We start from the raw sequence: 27,657 nt of genomic DNA, 5'->3' as shown, positions 1-27,657 counted from the left end.
GTGGCACAAATAAAATATTCTTGCAATTAACAAGGGAAAATAATGTTGCCTTGGAAACTGTGTGATGAACTGTGGTTTTGTGTACTATATTATGTAATAATTCTGCAATATTCACTAAACTTTTAATTATTCATTATGTTTTCAGGGCCCTCAGGCATTTTTCAAGTAGATTTTTTCCAGGATTAACAAGACTTCCAGGCAAGTGAAAATACCTTATGTGGTGAGGTCAGAGAACAAAGAGATTTGACTATAGCCTACACCTCTCTACCGAGACTTCTGTCACCACTGTATTTGTCAGTTGTGTTTACATCTCACAGGAAGAAAATCAATAAATCCAGCCATTTTGTGCACCTATTGTCAGATACTGCACTTCATTATTACATTTAACAGTTCCCTTTAGGCAAAGCCAGCCCAAGGTTTTTTGTCCAGGCATATTTTTTGACAGTGCTTTGGTGATGCAATTGCAGTTAGTCTGTGAGCATCCTGTGTGAATACACTTCAGCCCTGTGGTTTAGTGCACACTGGAATACAGTCCAGCACTTTCAGTTTTCATCATGAATTCACTTTTATGTCACTTCATGATGTTTCTACTTATTTATAATATACAGAAAAATCATTCATTGGGCAACTGGGAGACAATTTCTGTGGTATGGAGAAAGGTGAAAACACCTACATTAATGACCTTAATATTCATAGACTAGATTATCAGTAGTGATAATTACTATGATAATCACTTATCATATTAATGATATGTGATATCACAATTATTATTTTAGGGATATATCTGTGTAATCCTATGTGTTATCTGATGTCATCAAAACAAAGTCATGGTCTTCATAGATGCTTGGTAAAAGTTAGCTAAACACAACTCAGCTGAAAAGATGCCCATAATTAGTGAAGAAGCTTGGAATACTTTCTGAAAGATATCATTCTCTCATTCTAGCTGTTATTGCTTTTGTTTGGCCTGCTTCCAGATGGGAAATAGCTTAGACAAGATCTATCCTTTAGACGACATTGACATCTGTCTTGTGGGTAGAAATATGAGAAGGGAAGATAAATGATGTCTCATGCCTGTGCTGAAATATATCAAATTTTAAGGGAAACAAATTCACCCTGTGCCCTTGGGTTACATGAAATATTTACAGTATGTCACTATCATTTTGCCTGCATGTAGAATCCCTTAACAATTCTTTCTCTACATCATTTTTTGTATCAAAAATATTAATTACCAGCTTGGTCAGTTTATACAGGTTCAATCCTGATGGGAAGTGTACCAGGGATTTTGCATCCAGGTAAATGTACTTCAGAGCTAAGGAGTATATTTAAATAAAATGTGAAATGTTCAAGCTGTGTGTGTAAATATATGTGCATATATATGTCTTCATGAACAGTACATCAGTAGCTAGCATTCATATTTTTGGATCTATATTTTAAAATCAGCAACATAATGAAGTACATCTATGTACATTTAGTATGTTTAATACATAAGCAAAAATACACATATGAAAAAAATCCCTTTTCCTACATGCAGTTTAATGCTGTGAACAGTGAATATAGACACTTGCAGCTGCATCAGTGAAGTTGTCAATTCAGTATTATTGCTTAACTTAATTTGATTTTCTGGTGTCTTTTAAGTAAAGAGTAGCGTAAAATTTTTTGTGGCAGCTTAGCCTTTGCAGCCAGATGCCAGTCTACAAATGCTACCATTTAAGACATGGTCACATAGGAACAGAAGTGGAAGCATCATTGCTTAACTGGACCAATGGTCCAGCAGCACAGAGAATCAGATTTACTCAGACAGAAATGTTGAGCCTTAGTCTAGAGAGGAGACCATTTCTTCACTACAGGGTTACAAAGCTTTTTAAATTAGCTTTAAACAAGCTACCCTGAGAATTAACAGCAAGGAAACGCCTGGGCTGAATCCCTCTGCAGAGCTACCACAGTGGCATAGTGAGCATTTAGAAATAATTGAATGGTCAGGGTTGGAAGAGACCTTAAAGATCATCTATTTCCAATGCCCCATGGTGCTCATTCCTTTATGCTTAACAGCACAAGTACAAAATAAGAAACAGTTCCTCTGAAAAAAATTTGCAACATATATACAAAATAGATGTTAATTTATGTAATAAATATATTTAACACATGTAAATATGCATTTACATATTTATAATACATATAAAATTAAACACATTATTTGCTTGTTTGGGGGAAGTGGTATTTATCAAATACCGTGAAATGCCCCTAAATGCATTACATTCAAGTTGAACTCTTTAAATTAAGTAGTTCAGGCTTCTAGCCTGCCATGGAAGTTTGTCACACAGGTAAGTTTGCTTTCTCAGGTAGTGAGATGTCTTAACAAGCAGACAATGCCTGTTTTGGGTTTGTTCTTTTTTTTAATATTCTCTTTACTGCCTCAACTGTTGCAAAATCTTTGTAGTTCTAATTATTCTGGTAAGTGATGTTTCCCAAGTTTCTCTAGTCACAAACACTAATGAATTCTGAGGGTTTCAGAAGATCTGTATTTAGTTTAGACTGTGGTATTTTAATTTCTCTCTTAGAGCAAGCTCCTGCCTCAAATCTGTATATATATAATTCTACCGTTTCTAGAGTGCTACCTTTATTTGGTAGTTCCCTCATGTATGTGCTATGTGTATCACTTTCCTGAGAGACAATGATATGCAAATTTGGTTACAGATAAAATAGATATTTTTGTCTTAAACAAAATTTTTCATACTTGAGGTTTTCTCCTTTCTTCTGCCTGAAGTCTTTATTACAATTTTTTTCTAGAACTGGATTTTTCACAATGAATTCTATAGACAGTGTACAGCCTGTATATTCCTGATGCCCCCAAGCATCTATAGTTTCTTTCCACCACAGTGTGGAAAATAAACTAATACCAATTATTATAACAATTGTTTAATAAATTTATCTCATATATTATGGCATTTCTTATAATTGCTGAACTGTGGCAGTTGTATGTGGCAGTTCAAAGCTGCTAGAAAGCTTTTGTTACAATTCAGCTTTTTCATTATATGTTTTCTTTGAACTTGCACTGCAATGGGGAGGATGAAGAAAAGGCTCTACTGATATTTAAAACACATCAAAGGCTTAAGAAGCTAAACATGCAAGACAGATGCTTTTGTTAATGTATCTCATTTCACAATCTTTAGCAGCATCATGTGAAATCATGAAGCACATACAGCTTCATGATTTCACATGATCACTGTTTTCCCTTATTAAAGTGAAAATTTGATAGAGTAAAACAGTTTTTGTTTCAGTATAAAATTCTGATTTTTTTACTACAATAATAGCTTAAACATGCAATGTTGGGGAAAAAAAAAGAAAAAAAGGGGGCGAAAGCAATAATTAATTGCTTTAAAAATTGCTGGTATAAATCAAATCTTAAGGTTCTTTATTGTACGGAGAGATGTAGTCTGACAGTTCATTGCAACCTATTGCATGTAACACTAAAACAGAGAATATTAACTCCCACATTTAGCATCTGTGATATATGGCTAATCATATAGCCAGTTAAGCATTAATCTTGGGTTAGACATCAATATTTAGAAAAACTTCATTTTTTGTTTGCTAGGTGGTACCAAATCCCAATCCAAATTTTTCACTTAAGTAATTTCTTTCTTAATGAGTTTTCCTGACTTTGTCTTCTACAGTTTGATCTCTGCTGAGCCTTTAAGTATTTTACATTAGGCAGCCATCTTTTCTTTTTTTTTCTTTTTTTTTTTTTTCATTAGCAGAAACCTCAGCACAGAAATAATCCAAGAAGTGAGCAGAGTTAACCACTATGATTGTTAGAGCAAATTCTGCCTAACATAGGCCCAGCTCTGGACTTCAGTTCTGTAATTTGAATTGGAAACTGTAGAGGAGAGGAAGTTTAAGACTCCCCATTCCTGCATGTGGAAGAATGCCCCAGGCATGCTTCCCCTTGACCTCCTATATTATTAGCTTCTGATTGCTGGTGTCTTTTCTTGAAATAAAGTGATAGTTATGGTTAGGATATTCTAATAAATTGCCTAATTAATATGAACAAAATTGGCGAATATTGCCCTCTACTGCAACAGCTCTCAGGATGTGCACAGGTCCTGTTTACAGTTATAAGTTCAAGTGGTAGAGAGGTCTCTTACAGCAGAAAGAGCTGGGTACTATCCTCACTTCTGCTTTGTAACCACAAATTTGTTACAGTACTTCACACATACTGCTTTCCATTTGTAGACTTCATTGAAAATACTCATCTGTAAATATTCCCAGCTTTTCTCCTCGTTCAGAATATGATATACCCCTGGGAATTCCTTATCTTGTTTAAATCGAAAATGGGCATGGACTAAGACTGTCAGTTTTGGTTTATTCCATTATAGTTAAAGTAGCAGCCTTTAATCATTACCAGCAATATTAGTGCCACAACAGTGTTTACATCTCAAATATGCTTCTAATTTTCCCAGTCAAAGGCAAATTGTTGGTGATATCTTAATGTTTTTTAAGGTAGTTAATGCCAAAATGCAAGGTTATGATCTTGATCTGAATATTTCCCAGATGTGTGGTAAGGTGAAAGGTGGAACAGCTAACAGAACTTGACTTCCTATCTGTATTAGACTAAGTTAAGTGAATTCTAAGTCAGGCATAATTAGAGAATGAGACCCCTAGAAACCTTCACCTTCACAACTGTTTGAGATGAAAGCTTAGCGCTTGGGTGAGTGTAACATAATCCACATGTTGGAAGAGAAATCAGAATCAGCTGTCATTGTCTTCTGCATATGTTTTACAGTGCCCCATTAGCCACCTTCTTGTCAGACGCCAGTGATCTTCTCTGAGCTTAATGTTTCTAATTCATTTACAGTGGAATCGGGACCAGATTCTAAATCTGATGCCAGTTTCAACACAGTGCCTTCCACCGAGGTTTCAGCTTGCATATGACAGATCCAGTTTGGAAAGGTGTAGTTGATCGAGATGGATTCCAATGATCCTCAGTCACAGGAGTCACTTAACTCTTTTTCAAGACAACCACATCAGATATAACATAGATAATAAAAACAAGAAATAGAACAACATGTGAAAATTTTGAATTTGGCCCCTGGGGTTTTGACCAGCACACCTTCAAAGGCTTTTTCAACCTTTAGTAATGTCTGAATTGAAAAGCCATCTAGAAATCCCCTGTGTCCAAGAACATTGGAATTGTTAAGGTGGGATTCAGACAGTGATTCAAATCATTTGAGATAATTAGGAAAATTCAGTTATTGAATTATTGTAGTGTCACCAGATAAAACACTGACGTAGATTTCAGATCTCAGAGTCTTCTTCCAAGCTTTGTTATTATTCTGCAAGGTCACTGCAGCAAATCAGTCAGCCCTCTGAAATAACTGTTTGCTGGCTTTCCAAAATCGTCTTACTGGCTCTGATTACTAATAATCCTGCAAAGAGGGTCACACGCCTACCACACATGTGGTAATATGTATGCTAATATGTTAAAAATAAGCAGAATGGCATTCAGGGGCATGTCTGTTAACACTTACAGAGGCAATGGCCTGTTTTTAATGTACATGATAAAAATCTTTTCACCAGGGTAGAGTGAGAAGACATTGTAGAATGGTCTCATAACAAATCCATCACTGATTTGTTTTAGCTCCTTGTTACTGAGACACAAGCCAGGTTTCTTGAAGAAGTGAAGTTTAAGTATTAGTTAGCTTCTCCTAATAACTTTCACTTATGCTGGAAATTTTAATGCACTTTTGTTAATGAATGACTCAGAGTTTCCATGTAAATGAAAATGTAGCTCCAATGAGAAACTAAGCAAGAAATCCAAGAAGTTACAAATCTTTAGTTCTGCACTAAGAAAAATGGTGGGGTTTAATCCACCACAGGCTACAGATTTGCAAGAATGTATTTTGTAGTTTTCCAGGCTATATATGTTTCATTAGAAGCAGCACAGAAATTAGAAATTGCTGAAGTATCAGCTGCAAATTATATTGCAGTATAATCTGTGATAGTACTGGTTTCTGGTTTTATGTGTTACACCTTTAAGAAGAGATAAGCTTCTCTGAAGCCTCTCTAAAACAGAGCGTACTTCCCATTAAAATCTTTCTATTTCTGAGCATTGGACTTATAAAGTTTTTGAGCAAACAATGGTGAAATAGCTGAGAATAGTGACAGCCTGCTCACTTACCCATTTGTCTGGCATGCCCTGTTGAAATGGAATTTGAGGAGGAAGGGTAGATCTGGCATAAACTTACATCACTGTTTGGAAATTCACCATCTTGACAGTGTGTGGCTTGCCCTTCTTTGGGAATGTGGCCACACTTCTCCATTTCACGTGCCCCATTAGCACTGGAATTGTTGCTTTTGACATCAGAGATTGAGATTTAAAGTCATCAGATCAATTACAAGGAATTTCTGAGGTCAGTGGCCACTGGATCTCGTCAGCTGATATTTTGGCACTGGCACTGGAAGCTTTGAGATACTTAAGGCAATGTGTTAGATCCTTTTGTATGAGAATAGTTCTGTTTTGATACCAGAGAGCTGAAATGTGGCTTGCCAACAAGAATTTCACCATCTTTTTCCTGTTAAAGATTTTACAGAGCATTTGGTGTTGCTCACTATGTAGGTGAAACATATGAGACCTGGAAATTAAAAATCACCACAAGTAGTTTCAAATTATGTTACTCTGTTGTTATAACAAAGAAAATATTTGGAAAATAATTTTTACCCTGATAAGAAAATTTTGTCTGTGTTTCCATCCATATTTTTTCCTTCTGCTCTCTCTGAAAGTTTTTGTGTCTTCATAGGCAGCTGAGAAGGTAACTGGGGGACTGAGTGAGGTCAGGTAGTTCAATTGCTCTGTAGTTGCATGGAAGTGAATTATGATTGAGCAGATGCATGACAATAGATTCAGCAGTGTTGTAACGGTTGTTTATTGTGTTCTTTGAAAACCAGCAAGGAGCTCCCAAAGCATGATCTTGGCACAAAATTTTGCAAAATATGTAAATTAAATAAATAGACTGAGATTAAAGGAAGCCACTGTGATCCTTAGTCATATGTTTCGACTTACTCTTTTTCTATCAAGTTCTTTTGTTAGTGTCTACAGGAAAAAGGGTGGAGATTACCATGTGGGCTTGAGGATAAAAAGAGGCACTGGAAAGTGGAAAAGTAGGGGGAAAAAAAAGTAATTCAATAGAGGTGGGAAGAAAAACATGGCCATTAGGATTCAAATTTTCATACATGGTATCTTCATGCTCTGCCTTGTGGGTTACTTGCTATCTGATTTGTGAAAGGATACCCACATACTAATAATTCTTGTCAGAACTGCAGTTGGGAGTCCAGTTTCATGTACTGAATCACAGGTTCTGTAGGATTTACCAGGATTCAAACACATTTTTTATTTTGTTTTTAAGTAGAAGTCCCTTCACATTTCAGTCTAACAGGACTAGTACAGTTGTCAATTATTCCTTATTTACAGAAATCATTGCCTCACATATAAACAGCACTGACTGCAGTGTTTGAGTGGTTTATAATAAAGCAAAAAGGAAATATGCTTAATGTTGCATTTGATGAGATCATAAGCACAAAATAAGCTAATGAACAACATGGGGATAAGAGACATAAATCTCACAACTAAGAGGCAAGTATACAAACTATATGCTATCTATAAAGACAATGATCACACTCCTGCTATTGCCTAGGACTACTATATGAACTGTCTTCTGCTGCTGCCTGGGCCTTTTAATGTTTCTTTGCACTTCTGGAATTCCCGTGCACTAATCAGAAATACCATACAGTACTTTTGACTGGTTCCTTCATAGCCAAAAATCAGCAGCACACCATGCCCACTGTAAGTACACTGAAGTGCAAATACTGTAAAAAATACTGCTCTAAAGTGTAGTAAGTCAAACATATTCAGAAATTATTGATTGACTTTCCGTGTGGGAAAACACAGTTTAATGGGCTTGGAAGTATTCTCAAGAGATCATGTGGTACTTCCCCTTGTCCCACAACATATCTATCATCAACTCAGCTGGACACTTTTATCACCTGCTCTTAAAGTCTGCACACACTCCAAAGCATCTTTGATGAATAAAGAGAGTTTTTATCATCTTTATTAAAATCTTGTTATTCTTAACATCTTCCATCTTAACATCCTTACTCTTCTGTGTAGCTGAGCCCATTATTTCTGTTGCCTCTTGCATGCAATATTCCCTCCTCTTCATGAAAATTTTTAAGTATTTGAAATTTACTGTTACACATTTTCCTCCCAACTCTCCTCTTCCTAAGATAAACAGGATAACTTTATTTAACTTTCAGTTACAAATCTTGTTTTTCTATGCCTATCACTATGCTTGTTGCCCTCCTTAGACATAACTTGAAACAAGCATAGATCTCAGATGAATCCTTCTAAATGCTGGATTGTATGGAAGGACTTTCTTTTGCATTTTCAACATGTTTAGGTGTGTTAAGAAGCTATTTTCTTTTCATGTTACTCCCTCAAGGTCACATTGTACACCAGTACCCACTCCAACTTTTCTGCAAAATAGTTACCTTGTTCCTCTTCATCCTGTATTTGTGTTTCCTCTACCCTTCATTCCATTTTTGCAGTGAATCATTGGCAACAATTGTCTAAGTGCGGTTTCTTAGCCTGTTTTTCATCCCACTTAAAATAAAATAAATTTATATTAAACTAAGACGTTTATGGTAATGTAATGTAGTTGTGTGAAAAGCCTAACTGCATAGCCATTTTCATGACATGACCTGTTATGCTGTTATAAAATCAGATTAGATTTAATGGAATTTGCTCCTGACAGGTCTTTGGTGGCTGCTTCTCTGCTTTTTTTTCATTTCTCTTTATGGGGGAATGTATATGTAAGAATTAAAGGGTGACTCCACTGCTTCAGACTAAAGGTCAGTCTGGTTTCCTGTCTCTGACAGTAGCAGTAGGAGAAACCCCAAGAGGGGAAGGACAAGCATACAGTGCTAACTGCCTGCTATACTTCCCTAGGGTTCATCAGTATGAAACTCAGACTAATGATGGTATTGATTTACATGGCTTAGGAACAGATTTATGGAATTAATTGCTCTGATTGCTTCTCAGTTCAGGTAAATTGACATCCTAACAGTGGCTGCTCTATCCTAACAAGTGTGAAAAAAATCACATATTTTTTTTTAAATATTAAATTGTTGTTTTCTGGCCAGACAGATTCAGTGCATAGTAGCTCCTTTCACATTTTGTCAAAGTTACCTAGTTTTACAGATTTTCATTACTGAAGCCACCCTGTAAAGCCTGGTGGTTTAGTTATTCCTCAAATATTAGTTAATCGTTATTTTGGACCATGCATGTTGCTCTTTCCTGTAGTTTTTCCAGTTCTGGTCTATTTTTTAAGAGACAAGGGTAGCATTTGCATTCAAAATGCAATTGCGGATGGATTTAAACTTTGTGGATGTATTTTTCATTTCCTAAATATTCCCTACTCTTCTCCAGTAAATTCCTATATTTTTTTAGTTCCTATTGTAAGACCAAGAACTAGCAGCTGGGCCATAAGCCATTCTGTAATTATCCATGTTTATAAATCTAATGTTATTTTTCCCATATGTGTCCCTTTTTACAACCTTCACTTACACTGAATTTTTTCTAGTATTTCATTGCCTTATCAGCTTGGGTTCTGACAGTCTTTTGTAGTTATTCCCAATTCCTTCAGATTTAATGACCTGAATAATTTAGTATAATCAGCAGGGGTTTTCATGGCATTACTGTAAATCATTAATGGATACACTGGGGATAGATAATACCAGGATTTTGTTGATTACTTTTCCAAGAAAAAGTATTACTTTTTCCCCCTATTTTTAACCCACAACTTGTTTATTTATCGTCTTCTGTACACCAGCTACCAACATGTAGAAAAATAGAAGAATTGATGGAACCTGGAATACAATTATTGAGTTGGTCATGCACAAGTAATTGTAGATTTACATTTAATGTCTGTGCACAGGCTGTACAAAGAGCAAAGTACAAACTGATCTGACATTCTCAGGTGTTTCTGCATTCTTATGGAAAATCCCATCGTATGGCAGCTTTGTTCTTCAGCTGCTCATCTCCAAAGCTGTCTTCAGGTCTACACTGTCAAATGACATATTTCCCAAGATTACTGTTGGATGCAGAACTCTTGTTTTACACTGCATGTGTTAGTTCACACGTAGCTTTATTTGGCATGATCAATTTTCTCCTGGGATCAACTTCTGTAAAATTTTCAATATAATTCACTGCAACGACCATATGAGCAACACCGAGCCAGTCTTAATTCCTTTGGTTTTTAAGTTTGATGCCAGGCCTTGCAAAGCAGTGCCTACATGACCTTGCCATCAGACTACACAAAGAGCAGACTGATGGGCTGCCACGCAGTCTTCACAGTATGTCAGAACAGAAAATCCACAGGTGTGTCTGACATACAGGTAAACTCTCCAGAGGTAATATTCTGAGGAAAACTGAACCAAGCCCTCTCAGGGACACACCAGACCAACACCCTAGAAGGATTGTCAGACAGTTTTCATCAAATGTCCTAGGGATAGGTCCTGTTTGCAGTGTTAGACAGTGGTGTAAGCAAAGGTTTCTCCTGACACAGAAATATGTAGAGAAGATGGGACACTCTTTGCCTGTCCTCTACATGTTTCCTGGCATGGATTCTGCTGGCATGACAGCACAAGTCACAGTCACTGTCAGCTGGGTGGTTGATTGAGGTTGGTTGGCTGAGCATGATTTGTGCTGTTAAACTACAGAATGTTGAGCAGAAAAACTGGAAATAATGTATCAAATCTTGTGGATTGTCTTTTTAGTGTCCTAAGCATAGTTTTGTGAGCATTTGTGCTCACACTTACACAGTTCAAGGAAAAGGACCCCCAAAAAATTTCAGCAATCCAGGCTAGGGAACCATAGTTTTTATGAAAGGACAAGACATGGGTTGCAGGCACATGCAATTATGTCACATAATCCTGTTTGCAAAACATGCTTGTTAGCTGCTATCTGAGGATGTCACCAGGGAAGATGGAAACAATATAGAAGGAGACTTGAAGATAATGAAAGCAGAAGGGTACAAAGTGATTGTGCTCTTCTGATCAGCCTTTTAAGTTTCTGTGCAAGATTGACGATTTTGTAATCCTGCTTTTTTATGAGGTGTTGAATGAATGCTTAAGAAGACAGCACTTATCAGTGCTCATCAAAGTTTAAAAAGAAGTGTTTGTACTAGCGCTCTGAAGATACCAGGTCCAACCAGGTTAGAGACAGTCAAGTATTAAAGGTGAAAACACTGTGAAAGACATATATTAGGTGCTTGCTCTGTGCAGGCCATAGTTTACAAATGCGTGCTAGAGTACAGATTTTGTTACATGCTTTTACTGCACACCATTGATGGAGAAGGAAATGTACAAAATAGGTAGGGCAGAGTATAAATCTACCATTAAATATTGAGAAGTGTGTCACATAGCATTGTAACAAGAATAGTACAGTTATTGAATATTGTCTTTTTGATTGTTTGTCATTTAGGATGAATTAAGTACACAAAATTATTTATGTCAGAGAAAGCAAAGCAATTAATGGGTGAAACAGTAAACTGGTGATCAGAGGTCATCAGGTTCTTTTCAGCTCCTAAACTTCTGACCTTAATATCTTCTCATTTAGTAACAACATGCAATTAATTTTCCTTTCTTTACTCCAAGACTGTTGAACAAAAATTTTTGTAACAATTGCATCTTTCAATAAATATTTTGTCTAAAAAGGTTTAGACAGTAGTTTGTTTGCAAAGTACCAACCAGTTTATGAGCCACTCAAAATCACCGATCAAATCATATACAACATAGTCCCAAACTATATAAATATAAATATCAAGGTTAGAGGCCTCTCTTTTATTTGATCATATCCAGGCTGGTTAAGAAAAAAAAATTCTGGAGAAAAAAAGCCAGAAGGGACAAAAAACAGATGTGAATTGTAAGGAATTTTTAGATACAGTGAAATACTGTGTGCTTTGATTTTCTTAATACTGATTACCCAAACCATACAGCTGCCATAATCTACACTGCTCGGATGTTCATTCTATTCCCAGAGTTCTTATAAATCCTTCTTGGAAAAGTGATTATTATAATTACATAACATTAGGAATATTTGTGGCTTTGCCGAAGAAAACTGCTGGAAGTGTTGATGAGTAACTACCACCAAATATAATTCTATGAAAAAGGATGATCATTATAGCTGTCCAGGGGTAATCTTTCACTATAAAGATGTGGATCCCATATTTTAAAATACCATGGATTCCTTTTTCCTGTGTGAGGCAAAGACAGACATAAACCATTAGAACCAACAACTAATTGATGTTGTGGATTAGCGTGTTTGGCAACTTTCTGATTTGCAGGGAAAATGCTAAAGCATTTTTTTTTTTCCCAGAGAAACATAGCACTATTAGAATGCTGCTAGAAACTGTTCTTAATCATAGTATTTTGAAGAGAGGCCTGTAGAATTTTGTGATTTTTTTCTATTTTACCCCATTACTCAGTCATTACACCCATAGGGATTCAAGAGAAGATCCCACCTGTCACAGGCAGTGCAGTGCATACTGCCAAGTTTTGTGATAGCTATGCAGCTAGTTATGCTTCTGTCTCCTACCTTCCACAATAAGATTAAGTGTTTGAGACAAGGAAATAACAGACTATAGTTTTCCAGTCCTGTTTTCTTGCACAAAAGGGGGTCAAGATCCATCACAAGAACAAATGAGGTCCAAAATGAAACAAAACTGATGAAAGAGGACTGTTGTCTGACTTAACTGTTGTTCTAGCAGCCTTAGCTAGAACAACAGCCACAATATGTGTCAGACAGTCTCAGCAGCGGACAACAGAGTTGTCATTTGGATAAAGGTTGTTGGTAGATAAATTGCAGAGGACATCTGCAGCACACTGGGTTTTCCTGTCCCACAGTGTTACAATGCCTTATAAGAGTTTTTTTTTCATCTGTTTGTACATACTCTTGACTGCTTTAGCACCCTGGCTCACTTCCATCTACTCGTACTTGTCAGTGTCTAAATTCTGTTTGGCTCCATTTAATTGTCATTTGCACTCCATTTGAAAATATAGGTATAGCATTTGCTAGCTAATTTTCACCCATTAATTCTATTGCCAATACACTCCATCCAGCTAGAGACTCCTCCCTTCCCGAGGAGGGAAAGGACCAATTGCAGGTGATGTACAGATACTTCTGTCAATCATTTGGACTGTTTCTTCTGCAATGCTACTGTCTGTTATCCCTCCCTAGTCTCTTAGGATGGACATTAAATGGAATAGCCTTACCTCTATCCAGTTTCTTCCAGTTAAAGTTATTCGCTTTGGATCTTATACAAGTGGTAAAGTGCAGGAGGTGAATATAGTAATCATGAATGTGAAGGATAACTTGGGATTTCAGACAGGTTGAAATAGGTAGATCCACACAGCTCTCAGAAAATGTACTGAGCTGTACTACTCACTTATAAGCTTTCCATTCTCCTGCACGTTTCTGTGAAGACATGGAAATTTAAGATTTGGCAGAAATCCCGAGTGCCTGGTCCTGTCTACAAAATGGAAACATACAGGGACTGCCAAGTTTCGATTAGGATTTGGATTAGGATCCAAGTTTCCTTGTAAACACATGAAGTAGTCATTCTGCTCAAGTCAGTACCCATCAGGCCTTAGTTAGAACATTGGTCCAGTCTCGGGCACCTCAGTTCAAAAAAATTAGCCAACTGGAAAGAGACCAAAAAGAGAGCACTAGAAGATCTACAAAATATATAGTACTAAAACTGACTGCACAAACTTGGATTGTTTAGTCCTTAGGGGTTTAGGTTGATTTGTTTTCTATTGAGAATTTTTTCCAAGCCAGATCATTCCAATGATTTTGTTTATAGTACTGCTCCACAAACTGTTACATTTGAAGGGTTGGTGAACTTCAGCACAGAGGCAGGAAAAAGAAGCTGGGGGAAGGGAGGGCTGAGACTCCTCAAGCCATCTTTGTCAAGAGATCAAATCAGATAACTACAACCCTGCATCTAATCATACGTACTATACTGTGGTGGTGGTGTTTTGTTTTCTGTTTTTTCTCTTGGCATATGAATCACTACTCTTCCTTGGTTAGTATGAGTCGTCACTTACAGCTTCTCTGTCCCAAAACCAGATCAGATAATGCTACCCTGTCTGCGTCTAATCTAAAAGTTACCAAATCTTGCAGTGTTGGGGTCAAGCAGGCTGAGATGCTCAGACATCAACATTTTCCATCAATATTCATGTAGCTGTTTATATGTCTTCCCATCTTGGCTCAAAACACAGAGCTCAAGAAATCTGAGCTCTGATTAACACAACCAGGTACAGTTGGCTGTATGTGTAGCCATCCCATCTCAACAGTGTGAATTAAATCCATCTGAAGGAAGCAAACATGTTTATATTCCCTAGCACTTTGGCTAAATCTGATTACAGGCTTTTGTGTTAGTGATGAAAGTGACAGACATGGTGTCCTTGAGGAAACATCTGAGCTCATCGTAACTGACAACATAGATGTGTCCTCAAAGTCACTTCCAGCATTTCCTTTGCTTCAGTTTAACCCATCTGACTTTGGAACTTAATGGAGGGAGTGGTGGCGTTTAGAACTGTCCTTTGAAGTTGCCTGTCTCCACTGACCAGAGGGAAAAATGCAGGTTAACTGTGACCCTGAATTAATTGTTTCTGTTACATGACAGGATGTATACTAGCTGAATTGATTCCTGCCAATTTTGTAGCTAAACTGGAACTCCTTCTTTGCTAAGCAACAGCTGTCACTATTGATCACCACCAAGAGGTTCTATCATCCCAGGTGCCACCCTTTGATTTGCTTGGTCGACAGAGAACCATTGATTGAGTCATCTGGGCTCTGCTTTGAAATTAAAGCCATAAAAGCAGTAAAAGATGAAAAGGAAGTTGGTACAGACTGTGTGAATCTGAGAACAGGCTCTAATAATTAGTCTTTTGTGTGATTTTTATGTACTGTGGAGATATATACTGTCATGTCTGACGCTGATACTATGCTGATATAGGAAGGCTCAGAGGTTTCGTCACCAGAATCTTCCAGAAGTTTGGATACATATCTCAGGCTTATGTTAGATCACGTATTAGATGTGGGCACCGGACAGAAAAGTTCATGGAACATTTATATTTTGGCTATAGTTGATCTAAATATGACACATCAGCAGATTGCTTTGTGGTCTTTCAGTACATTAACTTCTGATTTAGAGTAGGGATGATGGCAGTTTCAAAAAATATCGAGTGTTAATAAAAACCACAGAACTGGTTTAACTTCAAATAAACTTTTATTTTGAAGTCAAAGTTTAGGTTATGCTTCAGGTTGGGTATTACTTGAGATTTCTGCCCATAACTGTGGCACTGTGGGTTGTGCGATTTGTATCTTAAGCTCCCTTCCAAAGTCATACACAAGGTCTGTGAGATTGCCTTTCAGTGGAACCAATTTGGATAATTGAAAAAGCTTTCAAAGTCAAGACTTGCTTGCACTCTTCAGTTTCCTTTTTTTTTTTTTTTTTTTTTTTTTTTTTTTTTTTTTTTAATCTATTAATCCCTCATGTTCCTTCTTCTGTTATCACTAAGTACTGGTAAATATAGGAATATCAGTAAATCTTGTCATTTGGGGATATTTTCATCTTGCTTTGCACAGGTGTAATTGGTGAAACACAGTGGAAACAGAGGCAGTGGGCTCATATACCTTAGCACTTCTCTCTTCCCCATGACTATATCCAACAAATCTATTTGCTCCAAAAACACTTCTTTTCAAGTCACCTACTAAGAACAGCCTTTTGAACTATCAATGCCTTAGGCCTGAACACCAACTTGTTTTCACTCAAGCCAATGGCATTCAAAGGCACTTCTTCAGAGAAATTCTCTGTAGGGCACAAAAGCCAAGGTTCTGAGAAGTCAGTTTAGTCTCACCTGCAGTCACACCAAGTCCAGTCTTCTCCAGTTACCTACCAAGAGCTGCTACTTCCTTCATGGGCCCAGCAGCTTCTTGTCACCATTTGGGAAACCAAAAGGTTTCACAAGGTCTCAGTCATCATCACATTCTATTCTGCTGAACTCACTCTTCATCTACAATATTTTTGCAAACAGAGGAAAACTCAAAGAAGGGAGGGATAGTTTGTGGGTTGCTACATACATGAGATAATATCTATTAGTGTTGGAGATGTTTTAAATGTGTTTATAAGAACTCTATACACAAATGATACAGCTACAGAAAAATGACCACTGCCTCACACTGCAAAGAAGTTGAACTTGGTCCCAGAATCAGGTGGTTTTTGTTGCAGACTGTGTCTGCACCCACTGTACATCTGCCTTGACAACAGATCTGATATTGTCAAATTGTCTTTGCTAAGAATTGTTTAACATAATTTCATCCAGTTTCTGGGATATTTTGTAGATTTTTTGCTTCATATTATCAGCATTTTTATAAAACATAGGACATTTTTAATTAACATATCTAATCAAGGAAGTGCAATTTTCACTTGTAGTTTTTACAGACCCTCTGTGCAAAGCAGGAAGACAAACAGTCCAGTTTCTGTTGCCTTGTAATACGTATAATGATCACTTTTATAAACTATAAAAATACAGTTTATTTAAGGTAAATACATTTGTGTTCTGTTGGGAATAAATTTAAAGCCTTTGGGACCTCAAAAGGGGACACATGCATAGCTACAAGGTACATGTCAAGTTGGTATTTGAAATCTTTCTAATTATAATGAATTGGAAATGGTTTGGATATTGAAAGCTATGCTTTTACAGTGGATGTGGTCAGTGGGGATAAGTTGTAATTGTTGGGTTTTACAGTTATGGCTGTAAAATAATAGTGTGCTATCTGGTTTAAAATCATAATAGAGGCCAGTGCATTTTGATTCTTTTTAATTAATTTATTTTCATTTCCACGTTCCTAAGAAGCATGAAACCAGAATAAATAACTCCCAAGACTTTTACCCCAATAATAGTTGTGGTTTGTTGGGGTTTTTTTTACTTCTTATTATCAAGAATAATTACAAGTCACATTATATCATGGAAATTATTTTCCTTACACCTCTTCTTGGAGCTAAGTCTTAAGGAATGGAAATACCTACACCCAAGCATTGGCATAAAATCAGAAAAAAGAACCATGCAAGTAAGACTGTTGAAATGCCTTTTTTTTGTTTTAGCCATAGAAAAAATAAAAAAGAGCTTCAATGAAAAGTTAACACTGATGGGACTAGAATAAGAAATTGAAAAAAAAAATAAAGGGAAAGGGGAAAACCCTGTAGTTTTAAGCTTCATACTGTATGTCTCAATTTCCTTTTTTAATATATTTCTGCTGACTTTAATAATGCTTAAAGAATAATCAAATGCATATTTGCACCCTTACATCAAATGCATTTTTACCTATTTTTATCCAAATTAAATTATTTCAAGGTTCTAGAAAATTCTTAGTCCTTCTTGCACATTCATGTCAGATGAGTAGATTCTCTTCTGCTGACCTTTGAAATTTGTCTACATCACTGAAATCAATGAAAGATTCCTATTGCCTTCAAAAGATTTCTATCAAACTAGAGATGCTTCTCCTGGGAAAATCTGTAAATAGCAGTGAATAATTTACAATTTAGACAAAATCTAGGTTTTTAACTGTGCTTGTACCCAGCAGGTAACTCTTGGGGGACTACAGATAGTAGCAAAGTATCAAAATATTCAATTAGGTCCCTATTACCCCAGGGTTAACAGATCAAGAATAAATTCATTTGAAAGAAAAACATCCATTAAAAAATCCACTACTCCCAAAAGAAATGCTATAGAGGATAGTGTATGCAAAATTGTCAGCAAAAATTACACATTTTTCAACTTTCAAGTACACAGAACACACTCAGTGAGAAAAAAATCCATGATTATTAGTGATGATACTATCAACATGATAATAACTTAGACCAATTCTGCTATATTTGGCTAGAACTAAATATCTTAACCAGCTGTAATCAAGCTAGTTGCTCTGGTTATAACGTAAATGTAGTAACATTTCTCCTCATGACCTCCTTACAGTCGCTGAAACAGGAATATAATGAAGTGTGAAATTGAAAACAAATTTTACCTGAAAAACCAAACTATATTTTCATTAATTATAGGAATACTTATGTTGCTTTTAGTTAAATATTTTACAGAAAAGCAGTGACATCCATAATTCCAGTGCAAGACATTTAAAACGGGCTAATTCTGTACAAGTTTCTTATTTAGGCACTGGTCTCCTTCAGCTCTTAATGAAATAGTTGAAATAACCTAATATGATGCTATTGTTACGAGGATAGTATGGCAAAATCTAAATCAGATTAATCCCTTTCAACATAAAAATTTATAATAGCACATGTTATGCCAGTATTTTTCTTGCTTCTTTGTTTGTGTTTTGGTTTGGTTTGATTTTTAGTCTTGTTACTGGTATTAGAAATGGACCCAGACACAGTTCAGAATACAATTCTGTAGAAAGAATTAACTGAATTCTTCTCATCAATTTTTGGCATGGGAAATACAAAAACAAAAGTGTCACTCATGGTGTTGTAGCAGTGTTTGCATCACATTCTTGCCCTCTAATAGTTTGCCATTCACAAGTCAGTCCACTTTACTCTGATTTTGAGCACAATTGCTTTAGCAGATGTCCCATGGGAGTGCTGCTTAGTCCTCTATAACAATGCTCTCTCAGAAGATCAAGAAAGCAACTTTGGCTTTTCTTTGCTGTGGAAATGAACATTTTAAGAAAAATACAGATTAGAGCCCTGCAAATATGGACTCACTGATCTCCTTCTATCAATGACATGGCCCTGGTATATATAAGATATCAAAATCAAATCAAGGAGGACAGTTTTGAGTTTTGCCCCTCCTGTAATTTCTCTATTGGTACACCCTTAGTGTACCACACTGAGTTAGCCAGGCTATTGATCCTGCTATTGCTACGTAAATGTCAGGAGAACAGGAGAAATGTTGGAGCCAGGCATGAAGACGTCTACTCCCAAATCAGTGTTCTTCTGGGCAGAAAACAGAGATGAAAAGGTGTGTCTCCTATTTCAGGGTCCCAGAAAGTATCTGTTTTAAAGGTGTTGGGGGGGAATCATATTTATTACAAATGGAGCAAAATATTTCCGATAGTGTGGCCATCAGTGTTGGTCCCCCTATTTCCCACATTGTCAACACACTTGCCAAAAGTAAATTTATCAGCTCAGTGCAACCAAGAGATTTAGTTTATCTAAATGTTTTACAAGGGTTTTAAAGACTGGGGAAAATCCAATGTTCTATTGACATATGCTATATATTTCATTTGATGCTGTGGTTTCAATGTCTCTTCTGACAAATTTTAGTAAAATCTATACTAAGAAGAATGGAATTGATTCAGTATCTGTGGGGTTTAAAATGCAGGGTTAGGAAACATGTTAATTGAAAAAATGTGTATATTCTTGCAGTGTTTAAAGAATATTTCTGCTGAATTTTTCGGTCAGTTGGTCCTAAATATTATAGTGCTTAGTATTTTTCAGCTTTATTGTCTTTTCTATAGTGAGAAAATCCTGTAACAAAGTGATTAAATAGCTCAATTTTTATTTTTTAGGCATATTGGAGATAACGTCTGTAGAAATTGGAGTTGTGGCAGTTAAGTCTATTAAGAGCAACTACTATTTAGCCATGAACAAAAAAGGAAAAGTCTACGGCTCCGTAAGTACCTTTTTCCATTCCAGATGGATTTCAGGAGTCAGCACAGTTCCCTTCCTTGCCTGTTGAAAACACTGCTTGTCCGTGCATTGCTACTAATTAGAGCCGAAATGAGCTGCTCATTAAAATTTCATTTGATAAACCAGGATTGCCGCTCTCCATAAGCTTTCTGTTTGCTAAGCTCATGTCATACCAACATAGCTGGTGGGATTTATCATGCTTACTGCCTCAGTCACACTGCTCATTAAGGAGTGCTCAGGAGAGAGGGTCTCACAAAATGTTAATGTTAAGGCTTGTTTTCCCTGATATTTTACAGTGCAATCACACTTAGCAGCAATTGGAGGGTAAGGGAGAGAGGGATAAAGTGTGCCTGGAATCATGGAAACTTGAGCTGATGGAGTAAACACACCAAATCATTAAATTAAAACTTTGAAGAAGATTCCTTTGAAGTAGACTAGCAGGCTTTAAATTGACTATATATATTGATGATTAAGATTATGGACAGTACAGAGAGACATGAATTTAAATATCAGCAGATAAGGTTTGTCTGAGCAGAATTCAGGTAACATTTGAAAGTTGTCCATATATACTTAATTTGTATATATGTAAGTTTGGGGTTACTGATACTTTCAGGGGAAAAAAATCCAAACACCAAAAGCCAAAAGTAATCAACTAAACAAAAGCAAACCAACCCAAGAAAACTCAGAAACAATCCAAATATTTTAATAGAAGGAAATATGATCTATAAATCTAACAACTAAACTCAAATATATCATCCCACATCCCAATGATTACAAAAACACCAGATTGTTGCGGTATTACATCTGGTTTGGTTTGCAATTTGGCAATGTTGTTCCAGTTCCTGGAAAGGTTATGAGCCAGTCTGCAGGTTGCTTAATGTTCAGACCATCCATATGCTTTATAGAAAGGAGGTCACATATAGGGACCAAGTTTATGGTTGAGCAATGTATCTAGGCCTCCTATTTCTGCCAAAAACAATGAAGTAATGATAATCTCAAGTGAGACTCAAGGGACCTCTAGTGATTTGGCCCTCTTTTTCAAGGAAACATTTCTACAGATTGTGTTTAGTTCATACAAACTATATAAACCGTCCTCCCTCACCTGCACCGTGTCTAGTCACTCCTGGTTCAACAACATACTTCTGATTTTCTAAACTCTTTGGCAGTGTCAGAGAATCACATTAAGGGAAGACCAGAACAAATAAATTTTTCTTATATTCCTGTAAGTGTAGATTTAACTTCTGATTTATACTGGTCAGAAATACAGGATGATCAATGCTTATTGAGAGAGAAAACTGAGTACTGAGGTACTCAGTACAGTCATTGATCATGGGTATGCTTCTACATGTAGGTGAAGGTTTTAGCATAAATCATCACCTTCAATTGTCTCAGTTGTGCACTTCAGTCATTTGTGTTGGTCCATCCCAAAGACCAAGACAGGCTTTCTTACCCCAGTTGTTAGCCTTGCCTGGTGCGGTGAGATTCTATTTAGAGTCTACCCCAAGACTATATATGTACAAAAGACATTGAAGCAGCTTTCATGTACCATAGATGGAAATTGCTGCCATAATATTCAGTAATTCATGGTGTATTAGAAATAATGTTGATAGGAAGATACAAATGTGGGAAGCCTTTTTTTTTTAATTCCAGCTGAGATAATTTTTCAATATTCACATCATAAAATCACAACATAATGATTTATCAAAACCTATTCCATTATACTTTAGCAATTTCAAGAATGCTTCTGTCATTATTTTTCCCATAAACCCAGGACTTGCAGTTAGGCTCATATTACTACAATGTGGCAGCTTGCAGATGGATATTAATACCAGAACCAATAAAAATTGTAAAAACACCCTTGAGCACGTGCACAATGGACATTGGTGCAGGCTTATGCTGAAATTTGCTTGAAATGAGTAAAGCAATCCTGTGTAGCACTCAGATCCCTGCCAGTAAAACTTCTTAAGCACATCACAACATTGTCTTTTCTTGGTTATCTGAGAAGAGAAGAGAAGAGAAGAAAAAGGTGGATTTGAGCACAATTCTGCATCTAGGAAAGCAAGTAAATCTCCTTCTGTGTTAATAAAATACTCTTCCATTGGACTGACTTCAGTTAAAATGAGAGGGAAAAGACTCACTATTAGGTTTCTTTAATAAAATGAGCTTTTTAAAGCTTTTTTAACAAATTGGCAGATAGGAGAAGTTACTGTGGTTTAAAACTGTGATTGATGAGAACCTGCCTTTTTAATACCTCGACGCCAGACATGTCATGTCATAGAAAATAATTGGTAAATTGTCTGTATGGTAGCTTTGTGAATGTAGGCAATATCAATAGTGGTCTTTTAAAGACTCTTGCCTTGCAAGTATCTTCCTCACTGATCATAACTACCAATCCCAAAATTAAATAGCACTTTGGGAGCCAAATTGAATTTGAATGTGTGCAATTCCATCAAGCAGGTCTTCCATGGTTGTAGAAGCAACTAAGGGAAATATAAACCATACACACAAAATTCCCACAGTATCAAAGTACTAAACATTAACTAGTTTAAAAGTTCTAATTTAGATTAAAAGGTATGGAAAATATATTTTAACTTGATTTCATTAACATGAAACTTGATTTATTATTCAGACTTATTTTGTCTTGTTCATAGTCACTTTAAAAATAGTGCGTGTAGTTAGTATTTCACAGTCTGAGGTTCTGACCTGTTTCTCCCTGAGCTGTGAAGTGACATTTTATTTTCTGAAATGCATAAACAAAAAAATGCTGATTTTTCATTTTAATTTAATTATGTTTCAAACACTCCACTTTTAAAAGCCTTCTAAATGCAATGTAAGTGTTTTGTTAAAATTGGATGGTTTTATACACAGGAATTACTTGTTTATGAAAAGAACTACTCTTGGCTTCAGTATAAAAAAGTGTATCTATGTAAAATTACATTAAACAATATAGGAAAAAAAGTAGCCTCCCCTACATGCTTCCACAGGCTTGTATTTTTGATTCCTTCTAACAGCCTGATGACTGGTTCTTCTTTAAAATAGTAAACGTCAATCCCTGGTCCCATACATACAATTATTTCCAACCTTGTTTAGTTAATAAGATATGGGATATCCCATGATACCTGATCATTGATACATGATTCCTTTTCAGGCTAAGCCTTTTCTCAGGTCAGCCAAGTGGATAGGCCTCACAGCAATTGTGATAGCAGCATAACAGTGTGTTGCACCTATCTGAAGAAATCCTTTTTTCATTACCAGTGTGGTCTAAAGATTCTTACTTTAAATAAGAAATAGTCCCATTCCATCAATATTTGTTTAATGTATGGTATCAATAATTCAAGAATTTTATTTGTTAGAACTGGAATGTGAATAATGATTCCAAGATTGCTTCCTCATACTTTTGGGTTTATGAATGAGAATTTGATTTAATATTCTTGCCATATTCCAACACAGAGAAGTTGATTTTCAGTTCTTAATGAATTATATAATTTAACTGCTATATCTATGCTTTGAATAATCAAGTATATCTTCTGTTAATTTCACTTTTTGCAGTCTAACTGATGCTGCTTTGTATGCTGTGGACACAGTGAAACTTTTATTTAAATGCACTGTAGAATTCTAAAAGAGTGTCACATACAAAACACTGCAATCTTTTGAAACAGTTTTTTAAAGTATTTGCCTTCAGTATGCTGAAATATTATGTTTGTTCTGAATTTGTGGGTTTTTTTCTTCCATTAACAGAAGGAGTTTAACAGTGATTGCAAATTGAAGGAAAGAATAGAAGAAAATGGATATAACACATATGCGTCCTTAAATTGGAAGCACAATGGAAGGCAAATGTTTGTGGCTCTGAATGGGAGGGGAACCACGAAGAGAGGACAGAAAACAAGAAGGAAAAACACTTCAGCTCACTTTCTTCCTATGGTAGTCATGTCATAGATAAACAAACTATTGTTTTGAAGCAGTTGAACCAAAGGCTGTTATGTCAAGAATATTTGATAATTCTCTTAAAAGGTAGATGTGGAGAATTAGCACAGACAACTGTATGTTTGAAATGAGAGCAGGGGAAGCCTTTGAAGGTTTTGTACTTATTGCTGGCACATGAAATACCTTTATTTAGTTCGTTGTCGTATCTTATAATCAAAATGAAGCTGGATCAAAGGGGATGGAATTTATTGCCAGTGTGAACTCTTCTTTTTTTTTTTTTTTTTTTTTTTAAATCACTGCAACAGACCTTGATGGACATAAAACAACCTGTTGCGTGATCTTCATGGGGAATGCTATTTATGGAATACTAACTCATATCAAAGTTCTTAATTGCTCATTCAAGCCTAGTGATTCAATGAACAGTTAGACACACAAGCATTTACTGGAAGCACTTGGGTCATATGCACAAATAATGACATTTCTGGAGAAGCCTTGTGGATGAATGGATAGGATAAGCAAAGTAGTGTATAACTGTTCTAACAAAATGAATAGTATGGTTTGCTTGTATGTCCTAAATTCATTTCTTTTTATTTCTCTCTAAGTTATTTATTTAATAGGATGTTAAATATCTTTTTTATTTGAAATGTTTCCTCATTTTGTTCTTTCTTATTTTCCCTTTTTCTTAGTAGTTCACAGAGAGGTTGATAGATTAAAATGTCAGAACCTCAGAAGTGCTCAGAGAATAGATATTAGACAAGGCTTTAAAGGCAGAATTTAGAGTGTATACTCCATTTTTTTCCTAAACTGTCTTGCACTTAAGCATAAGACCAAACAAGCAGTGCTTGGATTTATGGTATTGGGTGTCATTATATTGGAGAAATTTCTGTACTTATCAGCACTCAAGAAAAACCTTCAAGAAATACTTTGTTCAAAGGGTCTTTCTGCTATTTTGAATTTGAGAGAAGGGGCCACATCTGTACTTGGGTGTCAATGCATCGGTGTGTATATTCATCTGACTTTGATTTCAGTTTGGAGCTACGATCTAACACACTGCTATCAGTGTGATATTCTGCAACACACATTGGGCTATAACCCTGATGTGGTCAGCCCTGTTAAAATCACTGAGACTGCAAGTGTTAAAACAATAGTATGTGATTCCTAAGTGTAACATTTGGCCACTGGAAGGTAAGCAAGAAGGCAACATAACCCTACACACCTTATTCAATTGATACTCTCATTCAACCCATTTGCCTTTGGTACCAACTTGAAGAATCACAGGCGTACAGTGGGAGTGATATCTAACTAAGGGTTGCAAGACAGGAGATCCAAAATCATGCTCATGCATTTTTCAGAGATTATTACTCATGTGTATATTATATATGAGAGCCAACTGAAAAGCTGTGCTGGTTTCCAGCTTTAGCATACCTTTCATAATCATCACAGTAACTGAAGGCTAAAAATACATAATATCCAGCACATTTTTATGAAGTGTTACTCATCCCGTGGCTTAACTTGAGCAACTGCAGTATAATAAAGTTAAGCATAATATGAAGTCTGTTTAATTAAAGGTACATAAGGTTTGTTTTATATTTTGCTTTACTCAGTAATTTTAGAGAGCTCTGGATAGCTCACCAGTGTAACCATATTGAGATTCATTTTGTTAGAGCAGATAAATAGAGAACAGTACATCAAACAATTTGTACCACTGTCTTCACATTGTATTCCACTAAATAAATAAATAAGCCTTTGCAGTGTCTTTAGTAAGAAACAAAAGTAGTATAATATTATTTTGTTTTAAATACTTTAACTGATAACTATAAGATTATATTGATGCTGCAGTTTATCTTCAATATTTCTCGTTGTGAAAAAGTTGGTTTTATTTTTATTGTTTGGAGACTGTATTTTGGTACAAAGGAGAGCCTTGCTTAATGTGTCTTTTTGAGAATGTTTAACCTCTATAAAGGCTGGTGTTGTTGGAATCTTCTATAACTTATTTAAGTCAATGTTTAACCAGCACTTCAATCTTAATCTGTTATTTAAATATTAGCTGTTTTGTTTTTTTCTTTTTTAAAGCAAAAAAAAAAAAAAAAAAAAAAAAAAAGCTTTCCCATAAAATACAAAATGGTCAGATTATATTTCCTGTCCTTAAATAAAGTCACCTGTTTTAAAACTAGAGAAAACATTGAGACAAAATATTGAGAGACAACATATTTTTAGTTGGTTGCTGGTGTTGTATTTCATGGTACTTTATCTCCAGTTTTCTTCTTCACAAATGACATTTTTCTAGAAAGAGAAATAAGAATTTCAGATTTTAAATGTAATTGCAGCTCACAGCAAAACTTTGCTACCACAATAAAAGATTCTGTTGTTTAAATTTGTAATCAGTAATTAGAACTGACAAGATATAATGAACCACCCATACTGAACCTTCAGTATGAGTTTGGATGAATGCAGTATTGAATGACGACTTAAAGAACATTTAGCGTACAAATGAAATTCTCTTCTTACAGAATTACCTAGATGACTTGGTCAGGGGAAGATTATGCATAAATATTATCATAGTACTCAAAGCACCATGCTGCTCAAACAACAAGATCAGGAAATATCACTTTCCCGAAGTGAGCCAGGAGCCATTTGTGACATGAAGAGTGGTTTCTGAAAATTAACCAAAATAAAAAACCCTTGAAGGAATCAATGATTCCTATGTGTTTGGTATACTGTAACACCCACTATAGTGGGAGCAAACTTCAGATATTAGAGTATCCCAGATCCTCAACCATAAGCTCTGTTTTCTGTCACCTGAGCATCAGAGTCTCCCGAGTAGAAGGAAAACAGGGGGTGGGGTTTAGAAAATAGAAGGGATAAAAGGGATACCAAAATCACTGAGCAACAATGTATAGTATGTTATATTTAAATAAAAATAATAAAATGTGGGGATTAGAGAATAAAAGTATTGTCTTTGTTTGTTTTATTAACCGAAAATTGTACTGCACAATAAAAATAAAAAATAAAAAGATCTGTTGTATTACAGGCTATGATTTTGTGCTGTATAGCCCCCCCAAAAAAATCACTTGAACATTTCTAAGTATTTTTAATATTTTGTTTATGTGAGGCCACTATTTCCACACTAATAGCAACCAAATGCTTCAGATTCTTCCTGCATTTGAATCCACCTAGTTTTATATAGTGGAATAAAGCAATGCATCTAGAGGAAGCATGTTTCATGAAAGATTGAAGGGATTTAGGAAGAAAAGCATGTACTAATATTTTTTAAAGTCAGCTTTAGACATGGTAAAATAATTACATTTTGTATAAGACTTTATTCAAGACATTTCATGTTATGAAGTTCACCAAAGGTTGGCAAGTTTTAGAAGCAGGGGCATAACTTTGTAGTTCATGCCCCTCCTGAAACTGGTTGTCTCTCTTCAGACAAACAGTAACTGTTTAAAGTAGTGTCCTTGAAATTAATGTATGAAAACAACCCTTCATTTGAAGTATCAAGTATCATTATTTGCTCCGTTAAGTTCGACTGCAGGACCAAATTCATCTTCCTAATTTCCTATTAAATTGGAGAAAGAAAAGTGTAGCCTATAACAAACACTTTCTTCTCCATCTACTCAGTGTGTCCATACTGATGATATTTTTCAGAAAAAGATCCTTCTTGTAACAATTTCAGTGCAACTTCAACTAACAGAAGCAAGAAAAGTTGTTTCCTGTGGCATCATTACCAAAAAATAGGATATGAAAAATTAATTGGTTTTCAACCTATAAATTATGATTCATAGTTACCCTTACTCCTGAACTTTTTGAATCTGATGTTTAACTATATGGAAGCTTTCTTGGAATGAGTTTAGGATTTTCTAATGAAGCACAGTGCATCTCATACCTGATTTATTTATGTTAATCCCAGAAAAAAAAAAGTTATATGTCCTTTGTCTACTGCAACAGTTTATAAAAATACACTTCTTTGAAA

At 35.7% G+C, this 27,657-nt stretch overlaps 1 protein-coding gene across 7 annotated transcripts in view; it reads left to right on the top strand.

Moving 5' to 3' along the window:
* Positions 1-26,698, top strand: part of FGF10 (fibroblast growth factor 10) — a 61,016-nt gene extending 34,318 nt beyond the window's left edge. For all 7 annotated transcript variants that reach the window (XM_066181126.1, XM_066181123.1, XM_066181122.1 and 4 more), the window contains exons 3-4: positions 19,640-19,743; positions 23,499-26,698. In XM_066181126.1, coding sequence (XP_066037223.1) covers positions 19,640-19,743; positions 23,499-23,696 — 302 coding nt within the window. In that variant the 3' untranslated portion in view covers positions 23,697-26,698. The remainder of the gene's footprint in view (positions 1-19,639; positions 19,744-23,498) is intronic.
* Positions 26,699-27,657: the final 959 nt, after the last annotated feature.

Source organism: Chamaea fasciata, unplaced genomic scaffold (assembly GCF_029207755.1).
Source record: "Chamaea fasciata isolate MVZ Bird 193981 ecotype frontalis unplaced genomic scaffold, bChaFas1.0.hap1 SCAF_4, whole genome shotgun sequence".
Classification (NCBI taxonomy): Eukaryota; Metazoa; Chordata; class Aves; order Passeriformes; family Sylviidae; genus Chamaea; species Chamaea fasciata.
This window is presented reverse-complemented; position numbering and strand designations above follow the sequence as displayed.